Here is a 21,445-nt window from a genome sequence, read left to right on the forward strand (position 1 = left end):
CTACCTTTTAAACTCCATTCCAAAGCTTTATTTAGGAATGTCCAATGTAACATTAGAATCGTGTTTATTCATAAATGTTACATAGGACATGTGGTTGGTTCTCTGATCAAAGGTCCAATGTAACAATTGATTGAAAGCGATGCAGTTTTGAACATTGGTCATTTTGTTAAGCTTTGAATAGATTAATTTGTTGTTAGTATATCAGAACGAGTGTTCTAGTGTGCTGCTAAGTGGTGCAACGCAAATGATTTGCAATGATAATCTCGATTTGTTTACATTTGTTACTTAGGACGTTTTGAAAAGTTACGCGAGATTTGTTAAATTTCCTGGCGTTACAACTGTTACTATTTTTCTACAACAGAAAATAAAGAAAACGTTTTCTTTCAGTGTGCATTTTGTTGACATTTCAACTTTTCCTTCCCCCACCCACAAAACGCAATCCATCCCCATCGCGTACATAATCTGTTTTTGTTTGTTGGGAAAAGCTGCGCATTTTTCCTCGTCAGTTTTCTTTTTTCCGGCTGCAGAACCAAGCCATTCATCTCCTGCATCCCCAGACACAAACAGTGCACGGTGCGTCCGATAATGGCGGAGTCGCTGGAAAATAGTGGTGCCTCAATCGCTTCCTCGTCATCCGCAGAGCTGGAACCCCAAACTTCCCCAGATGATGGCGACGAACACAAACATCATTCCCCAGCAGAGGAGACGGGCGAGAAATCCGACCCCGAAATTGGTAAGTTGGAAAATGTTTAGGGTTTTCCCGGATGGATTTTTCGTTGTTTGCTAATTTGGCGATTTTCTCCTTCATACGTAGTGAAAATGGAATGTCCCGTCTGCCTTCAAACGTGCATTCATCCCGCAAGGTTGCCTTGTGGCCATGTCTTCTGCTTCCTATGCGTCAAGGTGAGTTTAATTAGCATATAATTAAATTTCTATTTATTCTTCCAATTATTGTCACGATGGTGTTAGGGGGTAGTAGAAAGTGCATCAATGCAATGAAAATCTGTTTGAGGCGAGATGGGCTAACCCTGGCCTTAGCCTGTCACACCAGTGACACACGCAAAGGAAAAAAAACTGTTTGATAATAATTTATCTAATTGCACTGACAAAAAGACGTAACAGTTGGAACAAACATCGATTCGGTACTAAACATAACTATAGGGTTGAAACTCTATCTTTCGGCACCATAAAACAGGCCTACCCTGCCGCTATGTGAGCGATTATATGATCACTAGGTATTTTGTGTGTTCCAATAACCGCTCATGCAAAAAATAAACAAAATTTTAAAGAAATGTCGATTTTAGGATACAGCCTTCTTTATTGCAGAGCTATGGTTTGACCATAAAAAATTATCAGGATAAATAACAAAATTGGAAATAAATAAATTTCTTCAAAAATCCTTGTCAATTCTCTTATAATTTATAAGATATAAAAATCTTTATCTTCAATCTAGTTATAGCACAGAGGACAGACATTCACGCTAGACCAAATCTTAACAAATGCTGTATAAGGATGCAAACTAAAATTCGTTGACATTACTATTCACCTCTTTATGATTCATGAACATTAAGATGATTATAGAACGAAGCCAAGCTTCGAATTTTCAAGAAGTCTAGAGAACCAGACAGCACTCTGAGCTGAAAATTTCTATTGATCTCCAACATCATATGTATAATCAATTGATGAAATTTTCAACCCGAATGGTTGTCAGGTACTCTAGATCTGCGAACTTAAAAATTCGAAGTTTGGCTTCGTTTTATAATCACCTTGAGCGATACCAGTGCCACCACAATGTTGCTAGGGGAATTAGGGGCATAATGGACACGTTAAGCAAATGTTCGTTTTAAGACCATTCAATGGCAATGTTTTTAATTTACCCCCGGCTAGTTTTCAAGTTTGATGTTAGTACGACGTGCCACATTCATTCATAGTGATAATAATCATATCATACAGTGCTGTTCTGAATAATAGCAGCGCATGTCGATTTTCATACAAAATGCTCAACTTTGACATGCTGTAGTTTTGTTCCCTTTCAAGCAATCGAGCTGAAATTTTCTCCACAGAACTACAAATATGATCAATTTTGTAACTACAAAATTTCAGTTTTTTTCTGAGTCCCTGCCGAAAAGTAAGACACTAGGTGAAATTTTTCGAAAAAATAGTAGTTTTTCATTTTAAAATTTTTCTTCTACAAATATTTTAAACATTTTCGGTTTAGATGTAGGTTTGATAAGTAGGAGGAGATTGTTCCAATGGTAAGTGATATACAATTTAAAACTATAATGTCAAGCCGAAATTCAAATTTTTAAAACTGCTATTTTTTCGAACAATTTCACCTAGTATCTCACTTCCCGGCAGGGACTTAGAAAATTTTAAAATTTTGTGTTTACAAAATTGGGCATATTTGTAGTTCTGTGGAGAAAATTTCAACTCGATTGCTTGAAAGGGAACAAAACTACAGCATGCCAAAGTTGAGCATTTTGTATGCAAATCGACATGCGCTGCTATTATTCAGAACAGCACTGTATGTCAGAAAAGCGAGATAGAAAATTGGGTCGAAAACAAGGCTGGTAAAAAGGTATCGGGGCGAAATGAACACCTGCATGAAATTTAGTTATTCCAATATATTCAATGACTGCCAATCATTCTGATATACAAAAAGGCTCTCTCTTAATCATAATAGCTAAAAAGAACCTTTCTGGATTCGTTACTTTGCTCAAAAAATAGATTCTTCCACGGTCTTGCTTATATGCCAATTTGAAACTGAGAAAATTTTTAAGTCAAATTTTGAAGAACAATTGAAGCAAAAAATAAACTTTTATACCGTCAAACATTTCAAATGCATTACAGATTTCATGCAGTGAATGAACTTTTGATGAAATATGCGTATTATCATATATTGAGAGGGTGTCCATTTCGCCCCGTATGTTCATTATGCCCCTAATCCCCCTACTTGGGTTGCCGTTCAAATCGACCGTTAAATGGTCTGGACATTTTTTTTTTAAATTATGACTTGGATGTCTTTTCTTGGTAATTGTATGTAGGAATGTATTGTTTCACACATATTTTCTTCTATCCCCAGGGCGTTGCATTTAAGAACCGTCGCTGTGCTATGTGTCGTCGTGATATCCCGCCTAGCTATCTAGAGCATCCACAGTTGGTCAACGGGCTGCGAGAGGTCGAGAAGGCCGCCAAAGCTAATGATGGTGCCGAACACCAGTGGTACTATGAAGGCCGCAACGGTTGGTGGCAATACGACGAACGCACCAGCCAGGAACTAGAGGAATCCTATCAGAAAAAAGAACGGTTTTGCAAAATTTTAGTTGCTGGATTTCTGTACATTGTGGATTTTGAACATAAATGCCAGATACGGCAGAATGATCCGTCCAGGATTCGGCGAGTAAAGCGGGATTTGGCTACGATTCCTAAGAAGGGTGTAGCCGGTTTGAGACTGGAGACGAATGATTTAACTGCTGGGGCAGCTCCCAGTTCCAACTCGGATGGATCGTTGAACTCGGATGACTTGCAAGCGGAAACGAACCTGCTTCAGATGCACCGAAACATCGTGGTCGAAGAGGCAGAAGAAGAAGAACTGGAGGAGGAAGTGCGTCGCATCAATCTGGATGGAAGCTTCAGCAGTGATACTAATAATAGTGCAAACAATTCGTTTGGCGAAGAGGATCCGATTCCAGGGAGCTCGGCTAGCGGAGGCGGCGAGGTGGAATTGACTGAGGCGATCAACAATTTAAATTCACTAACGCTGCGCGAACAGCAACGGTCAAACGAAAGGGTAGGAGAACCGATTACGATCAGACGGCGTGTTGTGACCGATCTCCTCGCATTGAGTGACAGTGATGATGATAACGAGGATAACGATCATATTATCCTGTAGACTTAAAGAGAGATGTTCATTTAGTAGACTTGGTAGCTGCGTAAAAATCGTAGGCATTTTAGGCACGACTATCCTTCAGTTTTTGATTAATTTTATTTTAATTGTCTTATCATACGAATCAGTCGTGGCGAATTGACCCATGAATCGAATTTCATTCAATTGTTTTCGATATGTGCAATTGTTTCTCAAAGTGCTGCGGGATAGTGTTGCTGCATCCTAAACGGAAAACACATCACTACATTACGAAATGATTTTTCTTTCAACTATGAATTAATTGTTTGTATTCGATCTTTTAGTTTATAAGAAGTACGATATATACGCGAAAAACTTTGCTCTCAAGTAATTATTCAATTGAATAGCTATCTACATAAGTATGAATACTTTTCTACACCGTAATAATCTGAATCGCTGAATATTTTTGTTACTGCAACTTTTTTAACTGATTAATAAAGCCAACATTTGGTTGTACGCATGGTCTTTTATTCTTGACTAGTCCAAGAGCTTGAAGGAACGTAAAATTCTGATGGTTCATCAGATATCCGATCACGACTGATGTAGAACGTGACACTCCGGCATTGCAGTGGACCAAAACTTTGCCCCCATCTAGTCGGCAACGTTCAATAAATTCATTCGTATGCTTCAGAACGGCTGGAAGCTCAGTGTCTGGTAAATCTAGACATTCAACAAAGATCGCCTTAACACTATGATCACACTTTTCGAAGGGTGGAGTCTCGATGCCTACGCTAAGTACGTGCGTGATACCGTATTTCTCCAGTACCTCTTTGCGTACACAGTCTTGAGAACCCAGATAGAGTAGATTGCTTAAAATGCACGCCGGTACCTGATCAGGGCTGGTATCCACTATAAATCCCAAGCGACCTGGAGCATTTCGTTCCATTTCGCCTCGGAAGATCTTCCGGCTGCCATCCATGTAAGTGACGGTGGTTTCAGTTGGCTGCAATGACTGCTTGCTTTTCTTCAGCTGCTCCAGGAAGCTCATCTTTGGGAAATTCCAAATCAGAAGGATCGTACTCCACTCGGCACAAGAACAATCCGTATGCTGGAGCTACGACCGCTTGATCACACCACGAGCGCTGGGATGGCACCGTTAGCATACGGTAGATGTCACGTTCGCTAAGGCGATTCTCTGCGGCACCGATCCAGGCCCCTACCATACGACGGACCTGAAACAAATATAAAAAAGGTATACCTCAGTGTCATATTCGTACAGGGCACTGTTTTCACATGAAGCTGGTACAAACAACCAAATAAAATTGAAATAACTTTATCAATAATGAAGATCATTGCTGTTCCACAGTAATAAACTATTTTACATTTTATTTTAATGTTTGGAATTATACAAAAAATATTGAATTTAGGTCTAAAATTGAACTAATTTCTTATTAGTACACCTAATAAAATTCACACATACAACACTTAGAACTACATTTCAATGCTCTATATACTTATTGAGAAATTTTATCGTGTAGTTCAGATGTATTACAGTATATTTTTGACAATTCATAAGCGAACATATCTGAAACTTAAGTAAATTTATGAGAAATGCTGTCTTTTCAATGATCTTCCTTATAAAATTTAATAAGCCTAACAATAACGTAGGTACATACAGTCAGTGACAAAAGTTAGTAATCAAATGCTGTTTTTCCATACAAAATGCGCAAGTTTGGCGATCTGCATCTCAGCTTCTGCTAGTCCGAATTTGCTGAAATTTTGATGACGAACTACACTGCCCATACTCGCATAACAGTCCCATATGGATTTTAACCATTTTTTAGTTAACTTCATGAATGGTGTTTATTTTTAGTGTACTTTATGAAATCATGCTTAAAATTACATTTTTGTATGGACAAAATGCGAAAACAATACCAAATCATGTGCGTCCCATATTGAAAGTACCCGCATAATAGTCCCATTAGTGAATTACAAAGAAGTTGAAGCAAACCTGGCCCTGTTATAAGTTTTGTAATCTTGCATCGTATTTTTTTATTAAAAGGAGAAATAATACAAATTTCAATTTCTCAAATCATGTTTATTCATGTAAAGTATCTATTCTTACGTGATATTAAAATTTTCCCAGAATGATTTCTGCTGCGATGTTCTTGAACCGCAACTCGAAATGTGTGCTTGCGAGCTTCTAAACCAAAAATAGTCAAAATAGCTTCCCTTTAAGTCAATGCTGCTGCTCTCTCTACTATTGTACTCCGGCCAATGATCACCGGACTCTCCGGTAGGCTTAATTTGTTATGGCAGGAAATTGGGTTGATTTTTTTTCGGCCAGCCAGAGTTTCCACAGTCACCTTAAGTAGGTACATATGACTTCTAAAACCAAGAAGAAGTGGTTCATGGCATACAGTAGGACAATCCACATATATCTAAGGAACCTTCAATAGCTTTGCCGTCTTCATGCTGACCGAAAATTGCTTTTTGCAATTTCTTATCGTAATAGGCTGTTTTTCCTCACGCCAATCTGTCATGAAACGGCCTACTTTCCTGCACTGAAGTATGCCGTGCGGGAATAGTCATTACGCAACTGAAACCAGTGCTGTAATGATTCATTACGCAACGCTTTCTCATTATGCAACGCTTTCTCGTTACGCAACTGTTTTGCGTTACGTAATTAATCATTACACAATATTTTTTCAGAAATTGTAATCCGATATGATTTCTGATACCCTCAAGTGGTCTTTTACGAAATTGCAAAAAATGTTGTACGTAACTCGTCGCAGAACTCGATTTTTACAGCACTCGTCGTAATTATCCTACTCGGCAAGCCTCGTATGATAAATTTGCAACTCGTGCTGTAAAAATCATCTTTCTGCAACTTGTTCCGTAAACTACTATTGTTGCATTGCTTGAAACCAACATCCCTGTGGTGGATTCAATCAACTTTCTAGATTGGCCGACCGGAACATGTTCTGCAGTTAAATAAAATCCAGGAGAGTCTTCAACATGATCACTGTTGCCACCGAATAGTACAATAACTTTGAAGGACATTTTTAATCCACATTTACTAGTACTAACAGTTGCAGTTACAAACATTCCTTGGGATTTAGCGTGAGATCTACTGTAAACTTGAAAACGATTATGTCAAGTTGCGTAAAAACATAGTAAGCCAGTCCCCCGTAATGGGACTGGTATGCGGGTATATTTGTGTTTGGCAAGAAAAATACTCGGATAACGAGTCCCATTGGATTGAATCATAGATTAAGATATGTAAAACAACCACTTTAACTATATTGTAGTTCTTGAAGGTTTTATAATACTACAATGATAATGTGTTGAGTAATCCCACCACAATTTACTACTGTCAGCAACGGTGAAACGAAAACGTTTTGTATTATGTTTAGAAGCGTTTTTCTCGACATGATGATTTTCCTAATGGGACTGTATTGCGAGTATGGGCAGTACAAATAACCTAAGTTTTGTGTATACTGAGCACACGAAATTTCAGTCATTTTCCGAGGAGTTGGTCAAAGTGAAGAGTAAGTAACCGAGAGAATTTTCCGTTTAATTAAAAAACGGTAAGTTTCTGGTGGTTAGTTTCTTCGGCAAAGTTGTTCACTTTTCAGAAGACCAGTTCTGAGAGGGTGTTTTATGTATTTTGGACAGAGAGCTACGCGTATATAATTTGGCCACTTTCATTTGATTTTGCCGTAAATGGCCAAATTATATACGCGTAACGCTCTGTCCAAAATACTTTGATCACCCTAGGGCTCCAGGAATACCTTCAGGAGTGCTTTCTGTGATTCCTCCAAGACTTATTGCAGGAATATTGCCACAGGGATTCCTTTATCTAGAGATTCCGTAAGAAGTTTACTGCCCATAACTGCATATTTGTAACATTCGACAAAAGTAGGCATTGAGTAAATTGAATAGGTACCAAGTGTGCATTTCATGGCAGTACGGGAGGAAACTAACATTTGAAAAAAAAACCAGGAATTCAAAAATGCTTATTTGAAGCTGATATTTTGTACAACTTATATCGCATACTAGGTGAATAGTCAGAAAATGATTCTGATAGATATTTCATTGCTATTACATTACGAGGCTCGTTTATAATCTCAATGTGACTGTTTTGCGGTTATAATTACCAATGTGACAAAACAACTTGGTATTTTTTTCGAATTTTCTAGAACAAACTCACAGATTTTATTAAGTTGATCGAAAGTTTTTATCATTTGATGACTATCCATGGTATTAACTCCAATTTGTCAAAAATGTCGAATGTGACTGTTATGCAGTTATGGGCAGTTTATGCAGGAATGTCTCCAGTGATTCCACCACAGATTCCTCTAGTAAAATCTTTACTGGGATTCCTTCAGGAATTTCTCCAAGGATTCATCAAGGATTTATTTCAGGACGTCTTGCAGGCATACTCCGGATTTTTTACGGAGATTTCTCCAGTGATTTTTTCAAGCGATTTCTCCTGGGAGTCCTAATTTTTTTTTCAGATGCTTCTCCAAGGATTTCTCTAGGAAAATCTCTACAAAGATTATTGCAGAGATATCTTCAAGGTATTCTCTAGGAAAGGTTCCCGGAGCTACACTAGGACAATCTCTTCAAGCAAAACTCAAGATATTTCTCTAGTGATTTCTCCAGAGTTTCATCCAAAAGATTCTTCTATGGATACATCAGCTTTCAGAAGGCCGGCTTCAGAGGCACTTTCCCCGCCGTGTGGGAGATTTGTGCCATTGCCATATTTGAGCCTAATTCATCATCTATCCGATGGGAGGGGAAAAATGGGAAGAAATAGGAGTGGGGTCCCTTGAAGAGGGATAATCGCATTAGCGAAATGAGAGCATATAGTTCCATACCACAATGGGTTCAAACAGCGCCCTGAAAAGGGCACTGCAAAACGCATGATTGTAAAGAGAGCATGTAGCCGGCGGGACTTGAACCCACAATTTCCATTCTGTACACGGACGCATTACCAATTATACTACAGCTACGCTACTACGATTCCTCAGCCGAATCGACAACCCGTGCGATCATATGGGGATGTAGGTACAATACAATAGTGTTGCGTTTTCTCACACCGACTGTATTCAATGCCGGCAGATAGAGATATGGTGAGGGATAAGTGTGGTATATTGGACTAGCAAGATTGTGGGGCTTGGGGATGCTACAAAGGTCATTAGCCAAATACTTCAGTTTACCGTAGCGTAGCTGTAGTATAATTGGTAATGCGTCCGTGTACAGAATGGAAATTGTGGGTTCAAGTCCCGCCGGCTACATAATCTTTTAGCACAATGTTACCACAATTACACTTAATTTGGCAAACATATCTCTATCTGCCGATATTGAATACCTTTCCCCTAACAGTAAAAATAGCTGACTGCAAAAGTCGAAAATAAAAAAAAGAGAAGTGTAAAGAGAGCCTATAACTCATTATCACAGCGGGTTGAGAATAAAAGAAGGTCCTGAAGATTCAGGTTTTTGAAATCAATTTCAATTAATCAGTGTTTACCAAGTAATTGGAATCGAAATTATGCAAAAACTGGACAGTTACATATCAGATGATAAGAAGTTCCATTATCGGAATCACAATGTATAAGCAAGCTGAATATTTGCCATGTGATAGTTGAGTCGGCAGTGGCCAGTCAAGTTTGTAACCAAGAGACTGCAATTCTGCTTTGACAGATTTGTTAAATACTTAGCCACCTTTGGGGATGTTCAATTTTGTTTGACGACAGGACTCAAAATTATTCCTACATTGCTTGTGCTGAGCTGCCACCCAAGAATTTCTGAACCTTCACCCAGCACTTTGAAATTGGAATAGCTGCCTGAGGGCTAGTGAAGTCATGCGATGCTCCATTGCGAGCTAAATTATTCCCAGCATTGAAAGAATAGCCAGGACCCATACAAGGTTTCCAGAGTTCACTGAATTCAGTTCCTCAAATTGTATTCGACATGCGATAATAAGCTTAGACCCTGAGTTGGCCGAAGCAAGTACTTTTAAAGCAGCCTGACTGTACGAGAGTGGACTGTATTTCTTAAAAAACTTCGACATAGGCGGACCGACGAATCTCCGAGACGACCACTTAACCAGGGAACCGATACCGGATGAAAACACTTGCTTAACAGTTCAAACTTCTATTTACACCTATTTACATAACTTTAATATTAAGAGAATTCACTTTGCTTTAATTGCGACTACACGTCTTAACACGTTGGAAGCACGACGAACAAAGATGTCTTCCAATCGCGGGTAGAAAACATCCTCAAAATTTACGCGCTCATTTTTTGCGCGCTCGTTTCGTGCGGCTGCGGCTGGTTGCATCACACGATGTCCTTTCGTGCATCACGCAACTCAGCAGGCTGCGGCTGGGCGATGCACTGACAAAAAATTCATTCGGGGCGAACGGCTCGAACATCCTCCCCCGCGGGAACCTTGTTCTCGTTGACAGCCTGATTGTCCAATATAGGTAGAGGAGCCAGCTTATGGATTGGACGCTTGAGCACTCCTGACTTGGTACGCACATCTACCACGCGGACCAGTCCATCTGATCCTGTGTAGGTTGACTCGACCTTCCCCAACTTCCATTGCTGAGGCGGTAAGTTGTCATCCTTGATTACCACCACTGTTCCAGGTAGAATGTTCTCCTTCTTCTTGCTCCACTTCTGTCGTACCTGCAACTCCAACAGGTATTCTTCGGACCAGCGCTTCCAGAACTCTTGACGCAGGCGCTGGACGTATTGCCATCTGGAGAGCCGGTTAGCTGGGATTCCATCATAGCTAGGCTCCGGAATGGCAGTCAGTGGACGATCAATAATGAAATGACCTGGGGTTAACGGCTCGAGCTCCGAAGGGTCTTCAGAGGGAGCGTATAAAGGCCGAGAGTTGAGTTGAGCTTCGATCTGGCAGAGCAAAGTCGAAAACTCGGACATCGTTAGGAGGCTTGATTGGCATTTCTTCTTGAGAATGGTCTTGACGCTCTTTACTCCTGCCTCCCAGATTCCGCCCATGTGTGGCGCATTTGGGGGAATCATCTTCCATTCGATCTGCCGGGGTTGGCAGAACTCATTGATCTTGAGCTCGGTTACTTGTCCCTTGAAGAGACGGTACAGCTCGTTCAATTCGTTGCGTGCACCGACAAAATTTGTCCCATTGTCGGAAAATATCTGTTCTGGCACACCACGACGAGAAACGAATCGCTGCAGAGCAGCAATAAACGCATCGGCCGATAGATCTTCTACCACCTCCAGATGAATGGCCTTGGTCACCATACAGACGAACACGCTCACGTATCCTTTAACGGGGGCCACCTTCCTTCCAGTCTGCTTGATAAGTATGGGGCCCGCAAAGTCAACACCAACCTTCACAAAAGCGGGAGCCTTGTCGCACCTTGCGACGGGAAGATCTCCCATGAATTGGCTGGCGCACGGGGGTTTGAGCCTGAAACACCGCACGCAGTTTCGTGTTACCTTGCGTACAGCAGAACGGGCTCCCAGGATCCAAAATTGCCGACGAAGCTGGGCCAGCAGCGCCGACGGTCCAATATGTAGGTTCTCACGATGTATCGCTTGAATCAACCGCTGAACGATGTCATCATTCTTAGGTAAGACCCACTGATGCTTAACGCCGTATGGCAAACTTGAATGTCGCAGTCGTCCGCCGACGCGAATCATTCCATCGTCCAAAAAGGGATTTAACGAAGAAAATCTTTTGCAGTACTCACCGGACTCGAGCATGGCTACCTCCTTACCAAAATGTTGCAACTGAACCACCCTGATGATGGCTTTCAACGAGTGGCGCATTTCAAACACGGTTGGAAACCGCGCGACGATTCGCTTCATGGCCACCTTTTCCTTTGCATTCCGGCAAAAACGCAAAACGTATGCCAGAACTCGTTGCAGCTTCCTGAAGGACTCGTACTTGGTGAATACTGGCAACCTCTCCAAAGTTACCACCGCAGATGTTGCAGCGACCTGCCGCAACTCCGGAACATCTTCATCAGACAGTGGTTCTGGTGCCACCACTTGATACTCTTCACTACGCAAGAACAATGGTCCGTTCCACCAAAGATCGTTCTTGCCTAGAACTTCGGCAGACTGACCACGTGACACTACGTCGGCTGGATTTTCCAGTGTATTCACATACTTCCACTTGAACTGATGTCCGGTAGAGTTAATCTCACAAACCCGGTTTCGCACGAACACTTCTAAACGCTCCGGGTTCTTCGATAGCCATGCTAGCACCACTTGATTGTCCGACCACAACGAAATGTCTTGAAAGGGCAGCGCTAATGCTGCCAACACTTTCTTCACCAATCTATGCAGCAAAAGCACCATGCAGCCGTCACCAAAACCGTGCAACTCAAATGCAACGGCCCCAGTAACAACCACGTGACGAGGGATTCGAAGATTGGTAACACTTCTTAATGCACTCAGGAATTCATCACACCTCTTCTTCAGATTACCAGTAAGCTCTTCATCCCATTCCAACTCTTCTTTCCAGATACTCTTCATTAAAAGTTTGCCGATAACGATAACCGGCGCCACAAGACCCAATGGGTCGAACATTCTCGATATCAGCGACAGCACTTGCCGCTTGGTTGCTCTATTTTCACTCATTGTTGGAAGGGATACAAACTGCAAAGCGTCCATTTTTGGGTTCCACATTAGTCCCAACGTTTTAATTACTTCACTTGAACCACTTTCATCGATGCTGACAAGCTCGTCCCGATCGCCTTCCGGAATCCGCTCCATCAACACAGGATTGTTGGAAGCCCACTTGTGCAAATGAAATCCACCAGCCTTGAGTAGTTGGATCAACTGCACTTGAGCCTCTTTCGCTTCGTTCAAATCATCGAACCCGAACAAAGCGTTGTCCACATAGAAGCTATTCTTCACAATGTCTGCAGCAACAGGATATTTGGAGCCTTCATCGAGAGCCAACTGCAAGAGTGCCCGCGTTGCCAAAAACGGGGCGGAAGCTGTGCCGTAGGTGACCGTTGTCAGCTCTAGGACACGTAGCGAATCAGATGAACTCTTTCTCCAAAACACTCGAGATAACGGCGTATGTCGCTGATTAACCAGAACCTGCCTGTACATCTTGGCCACGTCAGTAGCCATCACATGTAATGGAAGGCGAAACCGAAGACAGATGGACTGCAAATCGCTTTGTATGTTGGCTCCAATCTTCATAACGTCGTTGAGCGACCGGCCAGATACCTTCGCAGAGGCATCAAACACCACACGGCACTTAGTAGTGGTATTCGATGGCCGCAGCACTGCATGATGAGGTAAGTACCACTTGATGATACCTGCTGGATCCTTACTTATGTCCACTTCCTTACAGTGACCAAGACTCTCATACTCGTCCATGAAGTCCTGATACTGCTTCTTCAAATCTGGATGCTGCGAAAGCTTACGCTCCAGCGCATGGAACCTTCGCAATGCGAGTGGTCGGGAATCACCTAACTCGCTAACGGACTCCTTCAAAGGCAGCTCGATGATGTACCGACCGGAAGCATCTCTACGATGAGTCGCATTGAAGTGCTCTTCACACTCCTCCTCTTCACTACCATGCTTGTCGGCACCAACTACATCTTCTACTTCCCAAAAACGTTCAATGGACTGGCTTAATTCGTCCATCGTGACTGTGTGCGAGTAAACTGCTTCATCAGCTAACGCACCTTCTTCAAACACTCTACCAATAACCCAACCAAATTGGGTTTCACGCAAAACGGGAAGATTATCAGCCAACGTAATTTCTCCGGGCATCATCAACTTCATGAACCATTCATTGCCCAGGAGCATGTCCACTTTACTCGGTTGGAAAAACTTCGGATCGGCTAGCTGCACGCCAGCGGGAAGGTCCAATGCGCTGATATTGATAACCGATGAAGGAAGATCTGATGTCACCTTATCAGTTACCAAACACTTGACCTTGGCGTGGAAATCCTTGTACCTCGACGAAAGATGTACGACACCACAATTAGACGATCGAGTCTGTGTGCTATTCACCCCGAACATCGTGACGTTCGAGGAGTTCAACTTCAAGCCCAACATGTTTGCCATCGCTCGTGAAATCAAATTCACTTGAGAACCACTGTCCAACAATATTCTGCATGGATGTGGCTGGTAGTTTTTGTTCATGACGTCCACTACGGCTGTAAGCAGCACCACTTGCTGCGAGCGGGGAGCCAGACTGGAACATGTGGCTGTCGTCGAAGTCGATGATGTTGGTTCTTGCTCTACAGCCGGCTTTGGGAGGGGCTGGCTTGATGGTTCTGGAACTTGCTTGGGCTTCTCTTCGGCGTGAAGGAGACTATGATGCCGACGTTTGCACTTCAGACAGGATTTGTCCGAAGAACAGTCGACTCCACGATGACCTCTTTTCAAACAATTGAAACATACGTTTCGCTCTCTCACTTTAAGCAATCTCTGCGGAACAGGAAGAGCCTTGAACTCAGCGCAATTATGATTGGCATGTGCTTTTCCGCAAAAATCACACTTCATTTCCGTCTCACTTGAAGAAACGGCTGCATAGACTTTCTGCATCGGCGGCTTGTTAGCTGCAGACACAGACTTAATAGGTGCTGATGATGATTTCTGACTGCTGGCTTCGACCCTCTCCAAGATGAAAGTCTGCTCCTTCAAGAACGCCAGCATCTCGTCGTAATCGGGAAGCTCACCGTGCTTAATGGTTGACTCCCACATGTGGCGCACATCGTTGTGCAACGCTGCAGCCAACAGATGGATTACGAAATCCTCTCCTACACCATCGAAGTCTCGCTCCAGGAATTTGAGACCCTCCACATGCTTGTTGCACTCGTCCACCAGACTACGAAGCTCCAAATGACTCTTCTTCGTCATGCGTTTGAGGTTCAGCAGACCATGAATGTGAGAGTCGATAGCATGACGCTTATTCTCGAATCTCTCTTCCAGAATTTGCCACGCGTGAGCGTAATTGCCTTCGTTGATAGTCTTGGCATCAATGAGACCTGCTGCGCTACCAACTAGGGCCTTGTCCAGATGGTACAACTTAACAGCCGGCGGATCTGGACCCTTGTCCACGAGATCCTTGAACATGGCCTTGAACTTAGGCCAGCTCTCATAACGGCCATCAAATGTGGGAACCGGCATGCGAAGTGGTTGATGGATTACAACCGGTACCTGCTGGTTCCTCGCGTTTGCATTGGCTGCAGCTGCTGCGTTAATCCTGTTGAGCTGACCCTCCAACAAAATTGCAACGGAATCGTGAAGGATATCGAACTCTTCATACTGCTGCTCATGCTGCTCGTAGTCATCAATCGAAACCACGTTAGTGATTTGATCGTGTGCATCGTTGTAGTCCTTATGGGCAGCTTCCAACTTCCTCATGTACACTTTGATCTCAGCCTCCGTGAGCTGGACCACTTCCTCTTCATTTGGGCGAATAGTATTAAGGATACGAGAAACCTTACCTTTGGCTGCGCCACGACGGCGGACGAGTCTCTGCATGTTCTCCATGGTGGCCAACTTTTCAGTCAACCTGAACTTCTTCTTCTGCTTCTTACTTGATGGAGTGGAGGAATCCAGAGTAGACTGTCCAAGTACAGAACTAGCTCCGGATTTTCCGATTTGCTGCTGCTTCGATTCACTATTTTCCGGCATGCCACCGTGGATACCGCATCAAGTCAAGCCCTATGCTCGACGATGGTTGGGAACACAGCCAAGTCTATGCTCACGCAACCGGACACTACTCGGCACAAGTGACCGAACCGAAACACGGATTTCGAAACAACCCACTTCACTCAACGCTATTTTCCGGAATGCCGCGGACACCACTTCAAGCCAAGCCCACTGCTCGACGTTGGTTGGGAACACAGCCAAGTCTATGCTCACGCAACCGATTCCACTAATTAATGGACACAGTGGCCAATCCGGAACACCAAGGCTTCACAATTTGTTTCTTCGCTTAGCGGGGGTGTATTCCCCAGGAGTTGAGCACTTAATTGCTCGTAACACCACTTTTCTTCGATGGCTTAAACCATCAGCACATTTTCCAAAATGGCGACAACACACCACACTTCTCTTCAACAAAATGGCGGTGTCGCTCCACTACTTCACTTCTTCAATGGCGGCCATTTTGCTCACACCATTATAGTTTAAATTTTCCGACTTTTTCGGAATCGCACTTCACTATTCTAGTTCCTGGTTCTGCATCCGGTTCCGGAACAGTCGGAAAGACACTTTACCACGCGCGATCCGGTTCGACTGGACCAAAATTATGTACGAGAGTGGACTGTATTTCTTAAAAAACTTCGACATAGGCGGACCGACGAATCTCCGAGACGACCACTTAACCAGGGAACCGATACCGGATGAAAACACTTGCTTAACAGTTCAAACTTCTATTTACACCTATTTACATAACTTTAATATTAAGAGAATTCACTTTGCTTTAATTGCGACTACACGTCTTAACACGTTGGAAGCACGACGAACAAAGATGTCTTCCAATCGCGGGTAGAAAACATCCTCAAAATTTACGCGCTCATTTTTTGCGCGCTCGTTTCGTGCGGCTGCGGCTGGTTGCATCACACGATGTCCTTTCGTGCATCACGCAACTCAGCAGGCTGCGGCTGGGCGATGCACTGACAAAAAATTCATTCGGGGCGAACGGCTCGAACACTGACTATCTGACATATTCCTTTACAAATAGCCAGACATCCACTCTTCCCGTGAAGGGCGTTGTGTGGAAAATTTACAATAAGGAAAGTGACAAGCAATTGTGAGATCACTCGGAGCAAGGACAATTGTGTTCCAATTCACCAGAAGTGGAAACATCCAAATCACAAGAATTTCCAATGGACGGAGAGAATTCTTGGAGCTTGGTCACAAACAATTCCCAGATTTTGGAGTATAAAAATGCAAAGTAGGGGGGTCTGTAGCCTTGAGGTTACGCTTTCGCTTCATAAGCGGAAGGTCATGGGTTCGATTCCCAGCCCCTCCACAAAAAACCCGTCCAGCCACCAGAAAACGCCTCACGGAGGACCGTGCTTTGGGGAGCACGTCCATCCTCCGTCAGTATCAGATGGTGACTGAGACAAACTGACCCTCTTCGCAGGCAGCTAGCCTCACTAACAGCAAAGCTCTCTTACAACCTGCTCGGTGTGAGAGTAAAAGAGTAGGAGAGAGTGAAACTAGATGTAAATATAGATAAGTTGAAAATAGATCTGTATCGGTAAAGAAGCTACAAGATCAACTGAGTCCGGCACAGTAGTGGCCACGAGCACGGAGTGCCTTAATATAAAAAAAAAATGCAAAGTCTGCTCAGTTACATATGGTTATAGAAGATGTAGTGATGATCAGATAATGATTCATCATCTGATACATGCCAATTTGTCAACTCGGGATTGATTCTGTTCGAGGAGAGCATTATGTCTAACACTTCTTCTCTAGCAGATACCATGAAGGGTGGGCGATTTTATATAATAAGTAATCCAATATTTGAACTACTTAAGCATTCCATCAGACTGGAACTTCTCAAATTGATATATGAGCTGCTCCAGATGATGTGATGAGTATTAGCATCACTGCACACAATCAGCAGAAGGCCTTTTCATAGGCAGTGTACGACAACTCGTTTTGAATCATCCCTTGGTGATGGTTCATCATGTGGTAAATACACCACAAAACGAAAGCCGTATTTACTATTGAGGTCACCAGCAGAAATATCAATTGTAACAGCACATACATATCTGGTTGTTAACTCAGAAATGATTGTGGTAACGATAGCGGTTTTTACAAGCACGCATGCACGAGGCCTGGCACGCTAGTTTGCCATTTCATGTGTCTGAAAGTAGCACTGGGTCCACAAGGTAACCTACATAAAAGGGGAACCCCTTACAGAAGTAAGGTTTTTGAACTAGCGCCACTTGAGCTCTACGATTTTGCATGAGTCTACAAATATTGATCGTTGGTGATATGTTGTACTGATAATTTATCTAAGCTAACTAACCGTAGCCACTACCCAAACTAGGCAGGATTAAGCTTTTCGCAATCTCAGCACGAAAAAGACCAACAGCAAAAAAAAACAGATCGGTATCTCCTAAAAGTTACCAAAGGCAAAAAGCACAAAATACACTGTGTAAAACGCATGCTAAACCATAAATGTGAAAATTTAAACTTGAGTACAACGTATTAACAATCCCACCCTTATTTAGCCTCAAGCTCGAGACTGAAGAAGGGCAGCCGATTATTTCGGAGAAACACAAGGTTACCTGCACCATTGCTCAGGGTAGTACAGGAAGGGCACAATACTGTAGAAAGGGCTATGGTACTCCACAGGCTCCGTTTGCTGTTAGGTTTTATTTAGACCCCCCAAAACCATTCATTCTTAGGCACGGTAAGCTTAAAGCCGCATGAATTAGGGGTCACCTGTGAGGTGGACTTTTACTACCGGAACAGGCAGTCCGTAGTGTTAATTCTTAGGTGTCGGCCAGGGTAGACGCGTCACGCGAAGCGACGCGAAAATCCTTTGGAATTTGACATTTCATTATTAATAATTGTTATTCCTTCCCAGGAGATTTTCGCGTCGCTTCGCGTGACGCGTCTACCCTGGCCGACACCTTAGCCAGTTGAAACAACCGCTACCGACACTTCGCGGCTAAATAGGCTGATCGGGAAAAGGAAGTCAACATTGATGATTAACTGCTCTGCCGTTATACGCATAATTGTCCCATGTTGCTTTTTGTGCATTTAGACTTTTTGTCATCAAGCAGTTTATTTTTACGCATAGTTTTGGAAAACACTTACCAAAAATTAACTTTGTTCGGAAACTCAATGAAAAGCAAGCCAAGTCAAATTGTCCCATTGTTGAATTTCCACGCATAACTGTCCCACTACTGTATTTCTACGCATAACTGTCGGGTGTCCTACGTTAGGCAGAAACACGAGAGGCGGAAACACATAAGGCGGAATTTCGAAAGGCAGAACTAACAAAAAGCGACTACGCACAAAAGGCGGAATCACGAAAGGCAGAAACACGATAGGCGGAATCACATAAGGCAAATTTAAATTTGGCGGACTTTTTGAACCAGCAGAGCAAACGGCCGGCCGTTTGCTCTGCTGGTTCAAAAAGTCCGTCAAATTTAAATTAGCCTTAGGGTAGAAGCACCGGTTTTGGCCATACGCCAGTTGTAGCCATAGTGGATTATACACCGTTTTACATAGCCAATCAGCATGAAACTTTTTGTGTGCAGTAGATCACATTCATATGATAGAGCTACATTCATTTACTTGTCCAAATTGATTCAAAACATAAGAAAAACAATTAATTTTCCTTATAATTTTAACTCCCATACACCTAATTTGGCCAGGGCACTCCTAATTTGGCTATTCTAATGAGAAATCAATGCAATTGGCCAATTTAGGAACCGAAGTTAAATCTCTGGCCGAAACTGGTTCCGTTGGCCTATATTGACCAACGGGATTTTCAAAGCGAAGAAATGGGTTTGGCTCAGTTTTGATATTTTACACATATAATATGGATTGAAAGCTTGCATTTGACATATTTGTTGTATAAATACGGCTTCCCATTCAGTTATTATTGACATTTTCTCTTAGGCTGGCCAAAACCGGTGCTTTTACCCTATGTGATTCTGTGGTTTGCTTTTACAGTGAAACTTCCATGTGTCGATGTTCCATGACTTTATAACGACTCACGATATCATACTAAAACTAAAATTTCATGGTTAATATGATGGTGCCCTCAAACAGTTTTTTACGGTGTACAATATTGAAAAGGTGATATAGAGTAGGTCTACCAGCGATGGACGTAATGGTTCCCTATTTCGCTATTCGTGTTAATTGTTTTCAAATTTTGAATTATTTTTTTTGTCTCAGTTGTGAGGTATTAAAAATGCCGTCACGGTAAACCATTCAAAAAGATTCCAAATGTGAATGATTTCGAAATTTATCATATGGCCAAATAGGGAACCACTATGGCCATAACTGTTACACTTTCCCTAGGTCATTCCTATCCACCTCGAACAAATTTGTAAAAAAATGATCTAGTTGTTTGGGTGGTAATGCTACGATAGGAATGAACACATCAAATTTGATTTTCACACTAGTAAAGAATATGACTTAACAGTTTTGTATTCTGTACAACTCTCCAAAGCATTTCTGTTCCATGACTCGATGTTCCATGAGCCAATGCGATGGTCCGAATTATAGAGTTTGTAGTAAATCTATTATTGCACCGTATTAGAGGCACTTCTATGAAGCATTTTGGAATGCGAGGATTCTATAACCACTGACAAACAGACGAATACTCGAATTATGTGCATCGTACAGCAAAATTGTGCACAATTCTAATATTTTATGGTTGGCCGACTGGTCAATCGTAGCGTTCGTATCGCTTTTGCGCACTACTACCACCTGATTCTCGGTTTGCCAAACACAGCAATTTTAGCATTGGACAGTAACATTTGCGAGACAAAGTTTCAAACGGGTAATTGTTCTAGCTGTTACGTCTGTTTTTCTGTGCCATAACATAACCGCGAATATGAGCAGCTTGAATATCACTAGCAGCAGTAATTGGGCGAAACAACAGTATATGTTTCAAAGAAGAATCAATTTCAACTCGCTCTTTAGTGGCTCGTGGCGCCAAACATATTCAAGGTGATAAGTCCAGAAAGAATAGCCGATGATTAAAAGAAGGACAAATCACTGATAATGTATTAGATTTTTTTTAAAGAATAGACTGTCCATCATTAATAAGAATTCGAAAATGACAACTTTGACAAAGAAAGGTCTCAGTTAATAACGGTGGAAGTGCTCATTGAACTCTAAGCTGAGAAGCAGACTGCGTCTCAGTGGGGGCGTAGTGGCAAGAAGAAAAAGCAACAAAATTAGCTAGATTTCTCGAAAATTTAGCGCAAACCTAAGGCTGAAACAGGCGACAATAAAATAAATAGAAACAGGTGACGGTTATTTCACCTAACATCAACCTGGTGCGAGAAGATATTTCTCGGTTATAGTGGCACCGTAGCGTAATGGAAGGCATTTGATGGTATTTACCTATCATCTATGTATAATTCCTACATATAAATTAAAAAACAAAAAACCCCGTTTTTCAAAAGAAATTCTAAGTCCGCTTAGTGATTTTGAAAACGCTGATATAAATAGGAACCTAAACAACTCAGTCTAATTATGGTTTGGAAGCTAAAGTTATCATTTTAAAATCGAATGATTCCGCCTTTTTAGATTATGCCTTATGTTATTTTCTGCCTTTTGTTACACGTCTAAGTTAGTCTGCCTTTTGAGTTTGCGCCTTTTGTGATTCCGCCTTTCGTGTTTCCGCCTTTCGTTAGGGTCCCCTCCATGAAAAGCAAGCCAAGTCAAATTGTCCCATTGTTGAATTTCCACGCATAACTGTCCCACTACTGTATTTCTACGCATAACTGTCACACTACACAATTCGCTGCGCTGATCTCGAACAAAATATTCAGTAGGCCGTTTTTAATGTGCTGATGTTTGAAAAAAAACGTTTTGAACATCTTCTTAAGTTGACTTTACATCCCATGTGGAACACAA

General features: G+C 42.2%; 2 protein-coding genes across 2 annotated transcripts in view; one reads left to right on the forward strand and one right to left on the reverse strand.

The window, feature by feature from the left end:
• The first annotated feature begins 407 nt into the window (after positions 1-407).
• LOC5578757 (E3 ubiquitin-protein ligase rnf146) lies at positions 408-4,360 on the forward strand. Its single transcript, XM_001657075.2, has 3 exons — positions 408-733; positions 815-903; positions 3,083-4,360. Exons 1-3 carry the CDS (start codon positions 586-588, stop codon positions 3,890-3,892), a joined length of 1,047 nt encoding a protein of 348 aa, XP_001657125.1. The 5' UTR covers positions 408-585; the 3' UTR covers positions 3,893-4,360.
• The window catches only part of LOC5578755 (tRNA pseudouridine synthase-like 1), a 29,253-nt gene continuing 11,990 nt past the window's right edge, over positions 4,183-21,445 (reverse strand). The window contains exon 5 of the mRNA XM_001657073.2: positions 4,183-5,076. Within this exon, the coding sequence (XP_001657123.1) occupies positions 4,840-5,076 (237 nt within the window). The 3' untranslated portion in view covers positions 4,183-4,839. The remainder of the gene's footprint in view (positions 5,077-21,445) is intronic.

The sequence above is a fragment of the Aedes aegypti genome, chromosome 2, assembly GCF_002204515.2.
Source record: "Aedes aegypti strain LVP_AGWG chromosome 2, AaegL5.0 Primary Assembly, whole genome shotgun sequence".
In the NCBI taxonomy this organism is placed as follows: Eukaryota; Metazoa; Arthropoda; class Insecta; order Diptera; family Culicidae; genus Aedes; species Aedes aegypti.